This window comes from Glycine max, chromosome 3 (assembly GCF_000004515.6).
Source record: "Glycine max cultivar Williams 82 chromosome 3, Glycine_max_v4.0, whole genome shotgun sequence".
Classification (NCBI taxonomy): Eukaryota; Viridiplantae; Streptophyta; class Magnoliopsida; order Fabales; family Fabaceae; genus Glycine; species Glycine max.
In genome coordinates, this window is record NC_016090.4 from 19,326,400 (window position 1) to 19,343,739 (window position 17,340).

At 32.8% G+C, this 17,340-nt stretch overlaps 1 protein-coding gene across 1 annotated transcript; it reads right to left on the minus strand.

Annotated features, from left to right (window-relative positions):
* Positions 1 to 1,137: 1,137 nt before the first annotated feature.
* On the minus strand, positions 1,138 to 1,449 carry LOC100813053 (bZIP transcription factor 53). The gene has a single exon (XM_006577475.3). It carries the CDS (start codon positions 1,447 to 1,449, stop codon positions 1,138 to 1,140), a length of 312 nt encoding a protein of 103 aa, XP_006577538.2.
* Between the last annotated feature and the right edge of the window lie 15,891 nt (positions 1,450 to 17,340).

Below are 17,340 nucleotides of genomic sequence, written 5' to 3' on the forward strand. Positions count from 1 at the left end.
AAAACATTAACGTCGGTTTCATCTAAATAACCGATGTTATATATTAAGAAGTGCACCAAAATAAGTGTATAAATGTTGATGTTAACGCATACGTTAACATCGATTTTATATAAGAATCGATGTTAACATAAAAGTTAACATCAGTTTTTTTAAAGAACCAATGTTAACGTATAAGTTAACATCGGTTCTTATATAAAACAGATGTTAATGTACGCGTTAACATCAACATTTATACACTTATTTTGGTGTAGTTCTTAATATATAACATCGGTTATTTTGATAATCGATGTTGATAATTTTATGTTAACATTGGTTTTTGAAAATCGATGTTAACCGTAATACTTTTAACATCGGTTAAAAATCGATGTAGAAAATTATAAATAACCGATATAAAAAATATATTTTCTAGTAGTGTTTGAATCATATATACGACAATATATGAATGATAAACAACTTGAAACCTTATAAGCTAAGAGTTAAGAGGTGAAAAGTTATAAACCAATTAATTTAATGTCAATTTATGTGAACTTTTAAAAATATCATTCACAGTCAGATATAATGGTGAATGTTTGTTTCTCTTACTCACATATAAACAAATATTCTTCCAATATAATACATACATAAAATGCATATATTGACCAATATTAATGTTAGTTGACCACTTAAAAACTCATTATTTTTTAAATAAATTCTCATTAATTATGTGTTTGAATATTTATCTATCATGATGAAGTCTATTGGTCAAAATTTATTCCACTAAGGATCACTTAAAAGAAGATTCTATGACTATATACACACATGTATATAACACAAAAAATGTTAAAGTTGTACAAAATTTTGATAGTGTACAAAATACTGACCAAAATTATTGTAAGAAAATATGTTCCCAATTTTTGTTTCATTTTTATTTTTTTAAGTTATATAATAGTAACTAATAGAACATCAATTATTTGTTTTCATACAAATTTGTGAGTATGTATATATAATTATTTTCAATATCAAATTTGTACATTAAAAACTTATCACTAAAAGGAATGGTTTTATTTGTTATTCCATTTAATTAAATTACTAAAATTCACCAAGAGCAAGAGAGAAGAAGGATCAATGCATAAAAGGTTTTGTTGGGAGCAGAATTTGCTACGGCTTAAGATTTGGAATCTTTACATTAACAGATAACCCTTTGGCCTTTTCCGCAACCTGAATGATAGAGTGCAAAAAGCGCAATCGATCAGTCAATTCCACGGTTTGCGCTCTCAAGATGTTGTTATCAACTTCTGTCTCAGCATATGCTTCCTCCTTAGCCTTGATGCTCTCTACCAACTTCTTGTTTGCACTTTGCAACATGTTGACTTCGTTGGTCAAATCCTCCAATCGCTTATGCTTTCTCAACCGCGATTGTCTTGCATATTCACGGTTCAATGCCCTCCTCTTCATATTCGTCTCGTCCATTTGTGGTGGATCACCTCCTTCGTAATCAGATTTCACCAAACTTTGACTTGAAGTCATTTCACTTGTTTGCAAGAAGAAAACTTGAGTTGAAAATAGAACTTTAGTTAATGTAAATCATTTTTTGCTCCACACACATACATATACCTAGGAAGACTATAAGAGGTTAGAGAATTTAATTTTGATAATAGATATAATAATCATATATAAATGATCAATTTTTTTTTGATTAATTTTAATGTTAACTATTAATTTGAATATATTAGTTGAATTTCACACTTCCCATGCTCTAACCAATTATATATATATATATCACTTACATATAACTCCTCTAAAAATATATATATCATTTATAGCATTTAGTAGTGCTTTCATTGTTATAATGACAATTATAAATAAAAAAATTAATCCAGTCAAAAAAATATTAATTATGTATAAAGATTGACTTTTATCATTTTCTATTTCAACTTTTCTTATTCAACTTCTAATTTATTGCACGTTTGTTTGCGGGTCAAATTCAATTTAATCCATTTATGTGAGAAACAACAATCAGTAACTTGGCTGATTTTGGCCATTTGGACGTGGTGAGAAGATATTAATCCACGTTAATAAATGTGTTCGAAATATAAATTAGATGGGTGTATTAAATTAAGATTTTAAAAGAAAAATATAAAAAAAATTATGGTATTCAATCAAGACTTTTAAATAATAAATTTTGTAATATTTAATTAAGATTTTTTAGATTTTTTTAGGAGGACATCCGATGATATTTAATTAATTTTTTTCATAATTTATAACTTAAAAAAAATATGATACCGAAAAGTATACAAATTTCAATAATTTTTTAGATGAATTTCAATGGATTTTTTGAGATATTTAGTAAAAATTATAAATAATATATCTATCAAATAATCTCATTCAAATTTTTTATTTTGCTGGATTTTTTTTGTTTTTTTTTTTGTTCCCCTGGATTTCGTTTTTTTTTCCTATCACATATAAATATATAATATTTTCTTTCTTGTTAAAGACAATACAGACATTCACCACGCCCACTACTACTTCATAATTTCCAGTTTGGACACAATTCTAAACACAATAAGTGCCTGGATAACTTGATAAGGTGAATAGAGTACAAATATTCATGTCATGCCACAGCAGCTATAAAAACACACATACTGACATATACACAAATACCACTGCCGTTCTACTTCACAAATAAAGCATAACCCACGTCACCTATATCACTAATGTTTGAATTCCATATGTCAAAATCGCTGCTATACATGCTCCCCCCGCTCCAATATACGAAACTTGATTTATCTTCCAAATGACCACACTCCAGTAACTGATTCCAGTTACATGCCTCTTCAATAGATTTAAATTCACTTTTAAAAATTCCAGTAACATGACTCAGTAATATAAAAGTTGAGAGACTTCTTCTAAATTTTATAAATCTCTAAAAATCTATTTAAATTTTTATGATATAAATTCATTTAAATTTAAATTATAAAATTTAAATTATAAAAATCTTTTCAAAAATTTAATAAGTCACAGCATTGTTATATAATATTTTAAAACTTATAAGACTTTCTTATCCTAAAATAATATTTTAAAATCTTAATGGAATATACCCTTGGGATATGTTTGGTTCGATTTATTTTTAGCTTAATTTCTCCTTTTATGTAAAAGTTGGGCCAAACCAGTTTTAGAGGACCAAAAGTGGTGTGCATTAAAAAATTGGAGGAACCAAAAACAAATAATATAGTCTACTTTTTGCATATCAATTATCCTTTTTTATTTTTTAAGCATTAATTATTTATAATTATCTAGAAATAATCTTGATAATATATATATATATATATATATATATATATATATAGAGAGAGAGAGAGAGAGAGAGAGAGAGAGACTTTGTCAAGGGAGTATAGTTCCGTTCTTGAGTAGGTATGTGAGTTATTATAAATTGTATGGCATTGCCTTTAATTCCTACACATAAAAATATATATTGGCTTTTATCATTTTCTATTTCAAATTTTCTTATTCTAACATTTTTTTATCATGCATATTTTGTAATATTTAAATTTATGATAAAGTATTGAAAGTTTGCGATTCTTACCATAAAGTAATTAAAATTTAATATAAAAGGTCAAGATTCTTCATTATTATTAACAATTTTTTGTAAAATTTTATTTCAATATTAATTTCTTATTTAGCTGTAGTTTTTAAAGTGACTTGTATTTTAATATCGTCTACCTTTTGCATACCAATTATTCCTTTTTTTTCTTAAGCATAAATTATTTTTAATTTTACCTAGATGTGATTTTTTAGGATGATCTTGATCTTCATAACGTACATGAATAGATAAATTATATCATATTAATAATACTTTTGAGTTTAATATATGGGTATACATTGATAGTGTAAAATAATTTTACATAGTCGTCTAATCACAAATCAACGTTATTATATGATTTCTTAAAATAATTATCATAAAAATCAACAACCTTGTCATACATGATGAACTATGATTGGATGACAGTATAAAATTATTTTTTGCTGATAATGTGTAACCTATTTTCTATCTCATTGTTTTGCATACAATCTTGTCAATCAAGTTTGAACCTAAACCTTATGCAATGTGTTAGAATCCCACTTTATAATTTATTTCCTTTTATAGATAGGATTTAAATCCCATAACTAGTTTAGGAATCATGGACCCTTAATTATAAGAATTAAAACAATGATGCACATTAGTTCAGGAGTTTCCTTTTTTAGATTACCTTGTATTCTATTAAAAAGCAATTGCTCTTTTTACTTACCTTAATTGTTTCTTATCTATTAATACCCATCTTCTCCAATCATAATAAGAAAGAGAACAAGTTTATCTCATTAACTCCATTTCAAAATGATTGACGTTGAATATTTTTTTTACACAAATTAAGAACAACAATAAATAAGATAATAGTTGAAATAATTTTACTAAAATATTTGCATTCTTCATAAATGTATTACTTGTAACTATTAGGAAATTAATGGTGGTAGTTGATATATAAATTCATAGGTATAATACTTAATAATCATTAAATTGATGTAATTTATTAGAGGCAATTTTAGAATAAAAATTTCACCATCTCATTGAAAATTATAAATACCAGTCAATATTAACAAATTTTTAAATGTCAGTCATTCTGTAATGAAGAGGGTAACTTCTAGCATTTATTATATTTTAAAAAAATTATTAAGTAATGATATTTGAGAGGAAAAAAACCATTAATGAAAGAAACACACTAAAATTAGGTAGTTCTTAAAAAAATAGAATTTATATGTTATTACTCATTATGTATATTTAATATTTTATTTTATTAAAAATTATATTTATCAAATAAAATAAATTTAATCAATGATTACAAAAATGTGAGTGAAAATTAGTAAATCTTATGTCAATTTTTTATGACCTTTGACACTTATTTTTTACAATAAATATTTTAATAAGATACACCTTTGATATATTTTAAGAAAAATATTACCACTCATAAAAACATACATACATAAATATATAATAAACTTGAATACAAAAATGAATATAACATTGAATACTATTAATGTAGTCTTTATAGAAATATATAAATAATAGTTTACTTTAGAAAATATTAATAAATTAATTATTGAGACATAACAATATATTTGGATGGTGACTTTTAATTGGATAATTCATTTTAATCATGTAATTAAAATACTTCAAGTTGAAATTACACGTGTGGATAAATAATTTAAGGAGAAATTGAATTTATGCCATTTAAATAAGGAATTTTAATTTACAAAAAACACAAAAATTGAAACTTACAAAAATTAGAGAATTTAAATTTCTTTGCAACTCGATTCTCCCTCTCTCCTCTCTACACTCGATCTCTCGTTCGTCACTCTCGACCTACACCTCACTCTTCCTTTCCACACACACTCTCCCTTGTGACTTTGAGACCCTCACTCTCACTCTCTCATAGTCACGACAACCTTCGTTCAGATCGCACACTCTCTTCATACAAGGTTGGTTTCTCATCTCCATTATCTAGGATTTCCTTTTTATTTCGTTAATTTGTGATTTGTGATTTGTTCTCATTGTCGGGTCATTTGGATCTAAATTTTAAATAAATTTTCTTCCACTATGGAGATTTGGTAGAGGGCTTGGGTTCTATTTCTATGTGAAATTTTTATTTCTGTTTAGGGTTGAGCTAGGTGGTTAGCACCATAGGTTTGTGAATATGCGTGAAAGAGGAAGAGAAAAATTATTATACTTCTTTCGTTTGAAACTATATTTAAGGAAGATAACACTGACACGTTATCCTTAATGGTGCCTGCAAAGAGTGATGATTCTTCATTGATTTGCATACACGATCACACATTCGACTCCTACAATACTACTAATTGTCAATGTAAAGTCTATCTATTTATCATCTAATTTTGTATTTACATCTCATTCAATATGATTATATTAGCAATTACTTGAGATGTTAAACTCATGCACCTTGTTTGTCTTGTGTGACATCCACACCCTGCTCTTCAGCTTGCCTGTGGCAATATGTCTAGCCACTACTAGTCCCCCCTTACTCACATTGACCTGCTCTACCTAGATTTTCCTTTAGTTGACCCAAACAAAAGCAACTCAAGTTCTCTCACATAACCAAGCATTCAACCACTTGGTGGAAGAAACTCCAATACTATGTTATGACAAAGAGTCCTCATCATCCCATGATTCCAATTGTGGATTCTTAGAAGATTCCCTTCAATATGGTTTAGTTTCTATATGTCCCTTAAGGTTAATACAACTAACTTAGGCTACGGTATTCAATTATTTCCATCGAGGCAATCTGTTGGATGTAAGACTGATTAGCAAGATTTTGGGAGTGAGAGGAGTTATCGTCACTGATTAAAAAATGAGTGGTTGATTTTGTGATTAAATACATGCATATGCATTGTTTGAATATCAAATGTTAATTTTTCAATTAATAAGTCCTCACTTTACTCTTTAAAGCAAATTTGTCACTTAAGAAGGGTTAAATTTTAAGAGAGAATTATTTAAAGGCTGTGAAAGATGGGCTACCAATGAATGGAGGAAGTAGTGATGGTGAATCCTCCCTAAAGGGAACCTATTGGAGGAGTAGATGGATTGCACATGATAGTTAGTTGAATTGTTAATGAAAATTTTGTACATGATGGTTAGCTGGATTGTCAGTGAAAATTTAGTATTTATCATGTTATTTGATTAAATGATTGACTTGAATGATTTGAGGTATGGTGTTGATTAGTCATGTGTGATTTGATTGATGTGGAGCTTTATTGACCTAAGTTGAAATCATGAGATTTCAAATTTTACCTAAACCTATTCGGGTAAAACCTCGATCTTTGACTTCTTAACCGTTGGATCATCTTCAAATTTTGACTGTAGGTTCCTAACACATGTCCCTACATTTTGAGCGTTGGGATTTTCAAAGTAACAAATTTTGACATCTCGCTTAGCACGACAAGCGCACTAAGCGCAATTCCAACCCGAGAGGGAATTGCGTTGAACGCGAATTGTCACGCTTAGCGCAAGTGGAATTCTGCTCAAGACAAATTGTCACGCTCAATGCAAATCCCAACCCAAGAGGAATTGCACTAAGCGCGAAAAGTCATGCTTAGTGCCAAAAGTGGACTCCCGCTTAGTGAGACGAGCTCGCTATGCGAGATCTGCAGATTATAAATACGTTCTTCAGCATGAAAAACACAATTTTTCACTCTTTTTCTCTCCAAACAACCACCCAAGCCCTGACACCTCCTCCTCCGCCACCCATGGCCACCAGTGGCTGCCATAAGCCACAACTGCTTGCCATCGAACCACCACACCAAGAGGAATACTTTAATCAAAGCAAAATCCTCAGAATCCACCTCAATGATTCGGTGGAGAATAATTCCTCAATCCTTTCTTTCGTAGCTTCTATGAGGTGATCTTGACTTCTAAGTCTTTCTCCTAGTTAGTTTGAGTTTCTCTTAGTGTCTCTTGTGTTTTGGGTACTGTAATAAGGTGTTTTTACACTTCCTTTGAAAAACCCTTGAAAATAAGATGTTGTAAAAGTTATCTTTTTTATAAAATTGATGTTATTTTTGTGACCTTCGCTGAACCCTGATCATATTGGCGTGATCGGAATTTCAAAATGACGTCTCCTTTTAGTAGAATCCGGAACACCCCTTAGCCCTTTATGGTTTGACAATGGTAATTGACACTGAATGTTGTTATTAACCTTGTTTTTGAAATCTATACTAAATTTCCTTCAATTTGGTATATAGAACCTTGCGTTTAGATTGACGAATGTGAACGAGAGTGGCCTCTAAGTGATGCAAAGAGGAACTGATGTAGAGGTCACGATAGGTGATGTGAGTTTATTATAATTTATGGCTTTTGATACCATAGTTAGGGTCGAAGAACCTAACTATGGGGATGTATGTATGTCCCTGTTGCATGCTAGTTTTTAAGAAACAATGTTTTTGACTAATGGGATGTGATACGTCTATTATTGATAAATAACATTATTATTTTTATTAGACTTGCATTGTCTGAAGACCTGGGGAGTGTGAACCTCAAGCATGAACTATATATGTATGTATATGCGGAATGTGATTTACTGATGATATTAATGGATATAAGGTGACGTTGATGTTTATGATAATGTTGATAGAGAATGATGTTGTTATTGAAGATGATATTGATAATAATTGATACGAGAGGATGTTGGTGTTTATGATAATATTGATATGAAATGATATTGTTATTGATGATCATGTTGATATGAGATGATGTTGTTGTTGTTGATAATGTCATTGATATTAGATGATGTTGATGTTGAGAATGACATTGAGATGATATGATGTTGATGTTGAGAATGACATTAAGATGAGATGATGTTGATGTTGAAAATGACATTGAGAAAGAGATGTTGTTGATGTTGAAAATGTCATTGTGATGATGTGTGACCTGTATGTACATGGGGGGTGCAATGATCATGATGGATATCCCTAGTGGGGGAAATAAAGTGCTTAAAGAGTTTTAAGCATCTATGGAGGGGGATGGCTTAGAATCTTCAATTATCCACGGTTAGTGCATTGATGGTGCCTATGTTTCATACTTCATATTGCATGGAAATAGTATAAATTTTGTCAGTAAGTACTTGTAGTTTCTTATGAGGGAGAATACTTGTACTTAGGGGCTTGTCACTCGGTTTGGAACTCCTTTGAGACTCAGGCTTATCCTCATTTGGGAAGGGGGGAGTTTCCTGTGCACGACAGGGTGACCTCGACACTTGTTGCCTAGTTTTCCTACGTAAGAGTGTTGTGTGGTCATAAAATCCGCTAACCAGGCAAATAGCAGTGCTCTTGGTTATTAATTATTAACCATTTTCTCCATTCTAAACAATCCTGAAGGTGGTTTCTTCCTTACATGGCACCAAAGAGAATGCTCATCACTATAGTTATTATGTCTCGAGGGGTTGCTCTTCTGGCTCTAACTACAACAACTCCAACCCATACAATGAGAGCCCAAGAACAGAAACTCACTATTTGCTACATCCTTATCCCAACTCCCTTCACAAGTGCCTTCCCTTTGCTTATAACATATTTTTTTTTTCATGTTATCTATAAAGGATTTGGTTTCAGAGCTCTCTCCAACAAAAGCATAAACTATTTTTATTTGTGATATTGTTTGCAATAACAACACGAGAGCTTGTTAAAACAAAATAAGTTAGGTCTCATGATGCACATTTATGTGACACTAGAAGAACTATTGTAATTGAAAATTAGACTTGTATTGATGTAAATCTAATTATGTATGCATGTACCTGTTATATCATAGATGTAGCTTCGAAATGGAAAAACATTTTGGTGGTTGATATGGTGTTTATTTTCTTGGTGTAAGTTTCCCCTATTATAAGAATAAGCGAGACAACCACTAAATAGAGAAGCATTAATTCCCAACAGCATATGGCAGAAACACACCTCCAACAATGGAAGTTGCACAACTTGAGGTGAAGTGACCCAATTGTGAGTAAGAAATTCACTCGGGCTTCAGTCATAAAATGTTGTGAAGGAAGAAAGGTGAAACTTGTAGCCAAAAAAGAAATTGCATTACTAGTCAATGACTTCTGCAGAAAACATAGTTTTATTTGTAGACTTTTAAATAACATTCTATCTAAGGTGGAACTCTACATTCATACCTTAGATTTTATTGTCCAAAAAACTTGTGAATTTTGATTTGTATTTTTTATGTTGTGGTGGTTGTAATATGTCATTTTATCTACTAAATAATTCCCCCCTGCAAGCTTATAGAGCTTTGTAGTGGGTTGTAAATGAAATAATGATTTAAATAGTAGAATTAATATATTCTTAATTGAAAGAGATTAAAATAGTACATATTTATTGAAATAACACACTCGACAAATAGTACATAGAATTTATTAATGAAAAAATAATTATTTTATTCAAATATAAAATTTCAAAAAAATGCATTTGACTATTTTATCAAAATAAGAAATTTTGAAAATAAAGAAATTCAATTTCTTTATCCAAATACAAAATTCTGAAAATAATGAAATTTAATTTGTTTATCCAAACATAGAATTTTGAAAATGAAAGAATTTCACATGAAGCATTTGAAATTTTTAGAATTCTAAAATTAGAATTTTAAATTGCCTCATCCAAACAAACTCTAAATGTAATTTTGATCCCCCTATTTTTCAAAATATGTAATTTTGGCCACTCTATTTTAAAATAGAAACATTTATTCCTCCTATTTTTAAATTGTGTAATTTTCGTCCTCATTTTAAAATAGAGACATTTACTCTTTTAGTTATTTAAAATTCACAATTTTGTTCTTCCATCAAATTCAAAAAGCGTTAATTGGTAAGAAATGAACTTGACGTGGTCCAAATTTAGTGATGTGACATAGGATAATTAGTTTAATCTATGTCATAGTCAATGTTATTATTTGTTGTTACCAAAATCCGTAACCGTGACACGTTAGGGTTGACGTGGTTGAGTGGGGTCCCGAACTTCACGCATCAGCTTAGAGAGAGGTGCCTTTGACAGAAGGAGGGACTTGTAAAACAAAGGACTCCGACGCTCAAGTAAGAATATGAGTAACGAAAGTAAAGTAAGTATATGCTAAGTAAGGCTTGTATGAGAGAGAGAGAGAAGGGGGGGGGGGGGGGGGCGCACATGCTTGTTGCCGTGTTCTGAGTGTGTGAGCAAGTCGTGTAGAAGGGGTTCGATGAAACTTGTATTTATATTAGTTGAGCGTGGTTGCTGGTCCTTGTTTGTAAGGGTTGTTGTAGCCTTGTAGATAATTCTTGGCTTGTAGATAATAGTCGGGAGCTTATAGATAATGTTAGAGATAAACATTTGCTTATAGATAAAAGGTAGAAGATAATCATACCTTGTAAATAATATGGTGTTATAGATAATTAAATACTTGCCAATAGATAAGATAGTCAAATAAATTTGAATATTAGTTAGGTTAGTGATAACCTGTTTGTTGGTTAGCTCGACTGCTAAGGGATAGGTGTCCGCGCTCCTGTAGTAGGGTTGACGTGGAGGGTTGACGCATGTCTCTAAGTGCCACATAGGATTCGACGTAGATTTTTGGGTCCTAAACAGTACATAAGCCCCCCAAGCTCTAAGTCGGCTTGTGGGAGAAAGAGGTTGTCCAGTGCTAAAAGAGATTATCCTATGTTGAGGGAGTCTGTTTGATATCTAGGGTAATAGTCTTGACAAGCAGAGGGTAACGAGTTTGTCAAGCCCCCAAGTATAGACGAGAGTGTTCCTATGTCAGGTTTGGTAACCTCGATGAGTGTGAGAAAATTGTAGGTCGATGTGGCTTGTCAAGCCCTCGAGCCTGGACAAATGTTGTTCGGGCTGCTTTTGTCAAGCTATCCATGATGAACATGTCTTTGGCATGTTAAGTGAGGTAAGTCGTTGTATTTGAAAAATCGGACCTTTTTCTTACCATTGGAGAGTGTATTGAAAGCATAACGTAACGTCTATCTGCTATAACAAGAGTGTTTGGCACACGCGCAACACTCTTGCATACATGTTACTCATGGAGTGAGCACGTATTGGAGTGGCGATTTGTGCGTGAGTGGGGGAGCATCGTGGTGAAAAATTTTAGGGCACCTCTTTAGCTTCTGCTAGTTACCAAAAAGTCCTTTTTCCCTTTAAATGGAGTGGACATTAGATTTTGGGTCACTGTTCATTGTCTTCTTATTTCCTTGCTTCCTCTTGTGCTTTCTGGCTTTCGATTTTCCCTTCTTCTTCCTCCAACTTCCAAAGGTACTCCTGTCCACCATAATATCTTCTTTTTTGTCTGATTCTGCCATCGATCTGGGTGGTAGTGACTTTAGGGGCTCGATTGAGCAACCCATCATGGATCAGGAGGTCATCTTGATAGGCAATTTCTAATCTAAGGATACTCATCGAGATGCCTCCAATAGTGAGTCCTCCTCTTTGAAAAAGGTAAGGGCCTCGATTTGAACTGGTGGGGGCGCTTCTCGCCCTCGTTGAGGGTCGCGGCCTTCTGTTGTGATCGGGGAGCATGTCCCGGTAACAGTGATCCTCCCCCCTTCTTCTTTTGGGGGTGTGAGGAAAAGTAATGGCGGTGGAGATGTAAGGGCGTCTCCTCGCGTGCGACGTAGCCTAAGTGCTGTGTTGTTGTCGTCCACCTTAGTCATTGCTAGTTATGAGTAGGTGAGGGACAATGCGTTAAAATATATGTCCTATCTAACCTTGGCGGCGAGTCTCACTGCGCTTCAACACCAGGTGAAGTTGGCAAACCTCGAGGACTTCTGTAAGCTAGTTGTTCAGGCTTGTGAGTGATGACTTCCCATTTTTTAGGACGACACCTGATCGTCCACCCTTCTTCTTTATGTGCAGGAGTTCTTTTGAGGTTCTGGGTGTCATTCTACCCTTGACCACTTTTCAATGGGCTTTGTTGGAGCACTTGAATGTGGCCCCTTCCCAGCTTTACCCGAACAGGTTGGTGATGGTGTGAGCCTTTGAAATTTTGTGTCCTTTCTTCAACATCTGGCCTAGTGTGCCGGTCTTCTTATTCTTCTTTCAAATGAAATTGAGTGGAAAGATTGGATGGGTCTCCTTGAACACCGTGTCCAAGAAGCTATTTGAGTTTGATTCAAACATTTTTTTATCGTTTTAAGGACCATTTTTTCAAGGTGTTAGTTACTGATGTCGTGGCTATTGAACCTTGTGGAGAGGGTCGACAAAGCAATTTTGGAGTAGCTCCTGGCCTTGCTAAATGTGTAGGCCATTATTTCTCTTCCTTCGGTGAGCGATCCTCTAGCTGCCTTGGATGGTAAGTGCCTAACCTTGCCCTCGTTTGTGTCTGAGGTCGGTCTTGGCCAATGACTAACACATGTTTGTGTTATTGTCTTGCTTGCTTTGCAGGTATTATGGGGGACTTCACCTGGTGGCCACTCGTGAAACAGGTCGGACCTGTAGGTGGGATTGTGCAACCGTTTGTTGTTGCTCTTTCTGTTGGAGAAGGGGGTCAAACTACTAGAAATAGGCTTTTAACATCGATTATTAAGGACTTTCAACATCGGTTATTAACTAATGTTGAAACTACCGATGTTAAAAGTCTCAATGTTAACATCGGTTTTCCAAAACCAATGTTAAGTAAATTACACAAAATAACTACTCTACAATTAACATAATAAGAAAAATGAAAGTCAATACATAAAATCATTTGTAACCTAATCTAAATTAACATAATAACTACTCTACAATTCTAAAATAACTTAAACTCATAGTGTTTGATTTTTAACTTTCAAAAAATATCTTGCCCACTGAATGCGAATAGCCTTCGTTCTCTCTGGTCCCAATGGTCTCTGATTAGTAAAATACTACATGATATAATAAAACATAAGTTTATAAATGAGTCTAAATAATAACAATTATAAGAAATTGAATTAGTTTTGAAGTAAACAATTACCGTTTCCCAGTTATCCTTGAAACCTCATAGGACTATTGTTGACATCCAATGCATTACGTAGTACCCGCACTCATTGCTTCCATTTTTCTTATTACACTAAATTGAATAGGATATTTAGATATTGAAAGTTAATCGAAGCATAATGAAACCTAATTTTTAAGACATGAAACACTATTTAAATGACTTTAACTACGATCCATCTAGTAGCAACCTTGGATATACTTCCTTGACTATCGTTGAATCCCTTCAAAGCATTGATTAAGAGAAACATGCATGTGTATGTCAAATTGTAATCATAAAGTAGATGTATTACAAAATGCAACTGACATGTTAATAATTCCTTTCAAGTACTTGTCTGGCCTATTGTGCAAGGAACAAAACCAAATGACAACATTTTCCTTAGGCAAAATGATGACCATTTGCCAATGGGCACTACATTGGAGACTATTAAGTTATTATAAAACATACATGATTGAAATTGATTTGTTCAATTTTTCTTACCCATTCAAGTAGGCTCCTAGGTACACATCTCTTTGTGAATTCTGCATCCATTTCTTAATATAATCTTTTGATTCAAATTGTGATTGCTCATATCTTTGTATAGATTGTGGCTCAAGGAATTCATACACATCGACATTCCCCGCTTAGATAGTTGTTCAAATATAGTAAATTATGCATGAATATAAAATAATCAATTAGGGAATATACAATAATGTAAAGTGAATTACAAAATCCACAGTTATATAGCAATGATGCTCATTAATCACAGTCAACAAGTAATAAAAGCATTGGTAACAAACAAGAGCATCAAAACTTTATGAAAAACAAATGTACATGTGATGATGATCAGTGTAATGTCCAACAATGAATGTCGTGATCACGATCCAAACAACAAAACAAAAAAATACCTACAAATTACATTCAAGATTAGACATCTCTAACTAACAACTCTTAAGCAGCAACTTCTTCACCACTGACCAGCAACCAATAAAATTTTATGCCACTATGTAATGTCAGCTACAAGATTAACAAAAAAATGCACCCATTTCTAAAAGAAAAAAAAACGAAGGAAAAACTAAAATAATTTTTTTGTAAGTTAAAATTAGCTTATGCATAAGCTAATGTGTAGAAATTCTCTGTTATTAACTCTTCTAAAAGTTGATTTTAACTTATGCATAAGCTATTTATGGGAGAAACATTTTTCATTTTTCTCAAGTGGAACCTTAGGTGACCAACACTTGTCTTCTCTATCTTTTCTCTTTGTAATGTTTAATTTTAGTTGATTTATCCATTTCTAAATTCATTTAACATAAATAAAAAGAAAATAAACAGATAAACCCCAAATCCATATTATCCATATGGACTGAACACAATATATCATAAACATATAAAAGGAAAAACAACCATAATCATACCTATACTATAGCAAAACTAGGACAAATTAAATCTAGTGGAAATTAGAAGAAACCAAGTTTGTTGAACTCATTGTGATGATTATATGATTAAAGTTTTTAACTTTCTTTCTTATTTTTTGGCATATGTAATTAAAGAATAAAAAAAATCAAACCTTTAGTTGGTGCACTAGGAGCTAATTTATAGTTATTCAACCAATCAAAATGATATACAATACCATTGACCACCTCTACACCAAACAAGTACACCATATAGAATGAAGACATGATAATTCACAAACAGTTTTTCCTCAATGCATATTCATCTCATTGCAATTACAAGTTACAACATCCTAACATTAACTTAGTTACCTCTTATCCTCAAAGTGAGGGTGTATGGATCTAAACTTCCCCGACGCAGTCAACACAATCCAAAAAATAGAGCAATAATCCAAGAAACAGCTAGATCACCACCTGCATCAATCATCATTCAGATAAACATATACTCATATATGTACACCATTGTCAGAACCTAATTTCATTCGAGAAATGTCGTTCGATATGATATTTTGATTCTTGCTAGTCGAATTATAATATTTGGCACTAGTTACAGTGTGAAGCAAGGAATCACTCAGTGTTTTGATCAAGAAAACAAAGAGATACCAAGGAAGGGGGCAAAAGAGTTTTTTTTTTGGATTTTTCTAGACCCTATCTCACCCAGGCTAGCATCTAGCTCGCCTGGGTCATGAAATAGCTTTGTGCCTAAGTAACCAGCTCGTCTGGGCAAGTTCATTCCTTTAGGGCTAAGTAACTAGCTCTCCTGGGTGAGCTTCCCCTGCCCCAAAATGGCTTTTTCCTATAAATAGCCATGCTGGGGGAGGGGTTTAAAGGTTCAAAAGTTTTAGAGAGGAAGAAAAATGAAGGGAGAGGAAGGAAAAAAAAGAAAAGCAAAGTCGAGGTGCTGCCGAATCGCAATCGAGGATCATTCCTTATGTCACTTATCTTGCTAGCCTTGTACCCTTATGCAACAGCCGGTTAGTTCTTCTTCCTTTTCTTTTTTTTTCTTAAGAGTTGAATGTAATCCATGTACCCTTATAGGTCCTCTCTGATATTATGTATGTATTTATTTTCTCCCCTTTATCGTTGGTAGTTTCATTTCATTTGTAAGGTTTAATTCTAGCCAATCACTGATGTCGTGGAGTCATTTTCTTTTCTTTCATAAGACTAGAAACTAATAAACAAAAAAAAACAAATAAAGGAAATCAATTCAGAACCAAACTTCTTTTTACCAAATATCACTTGAGATCATTTCAAGGTCCAACACCTTAACAATTCTCTCCGCGTTTCAAAATTTAAAACATCGTTTCAAGGTCCAATTCCTTAACGACTCTTTGTTCGCAATTAAAATAAATCTTTCAAAAACATAAAATCAATTTAACACACAAAAATTCAAACTTAAAGAACTACGTAGGTTTGATTTCCTCATCGAACCTTGGGATATGTAGGAGTAAGGGCAACACCCTTGTCGACTCGGAAAAAATAAAAAAAGAATAATATAATGTAATAAAAGTAATTCACCGCTCTTGGGAAAATAAATAATTTTAGAGTCACATTATGCACACTCGATTAAAGGCTGTCATCCCTTGTGATGGGCATGTGGGGTGATAATACCTTCCCCATGCGTAAATAACTCCCGAACCCTTATTTTCAAAATTTGGAGACCACTTTTTGGTTTTTTTAACATTTTCCTCGAATAAACGTTGGTGGCGAATTCACTCGTTTTCTCCCTAGGAGACGAACGTGCTTTTTATGTTATGCACTCTTTTTTGCCGTCCCATCATGAGGTAGGTTGCAAAAACCGTAACTTGAAAATGTATCAAACATATATACATATAGATGATCATAGTCATAGCTAGCTAGTGAGGTTAATTAATAATAAAAGAAGTCTTCGTGTTGCCTCAAAGGCTTCATAAACCAACAACATTCAATCCTAACCATCAACTAGTTCGTCGTTCAGGAATCAATATGCAAAATCAGTTGCTTCAAAAACCAGTTACACACACAAACTGTCATCCACACATACACATGCACATTTTGTCAAATACGTTGTAGACACTATATATACACACACATACACACACATACACACACACCACACATATATATGAAAGATTCATGAGGATTCACTTCTTTTATATTTATATTGTGTCCTGTGAGACTAACACTAAGGATGAAGAGAAAGGAAACGACGGCTCCTGTGAGACTGAGAAAGGAAGAAAGAGTTTAAATGGCAGTTCAAGAAGGAGAACAAAGTACAGAAATACGAAGAAAGAAGAAACCTAACCTTTCGTGGCTGACAATTGTAGAATTGTGAGAGTGACAATGAGATTGCAGCACGATGCGATTGAGGGCGACAGTGATGTTGCAGCATCACAAGAGGTTGCATTGCTGGTGGTGATGGAGTTACAATGTCACGAG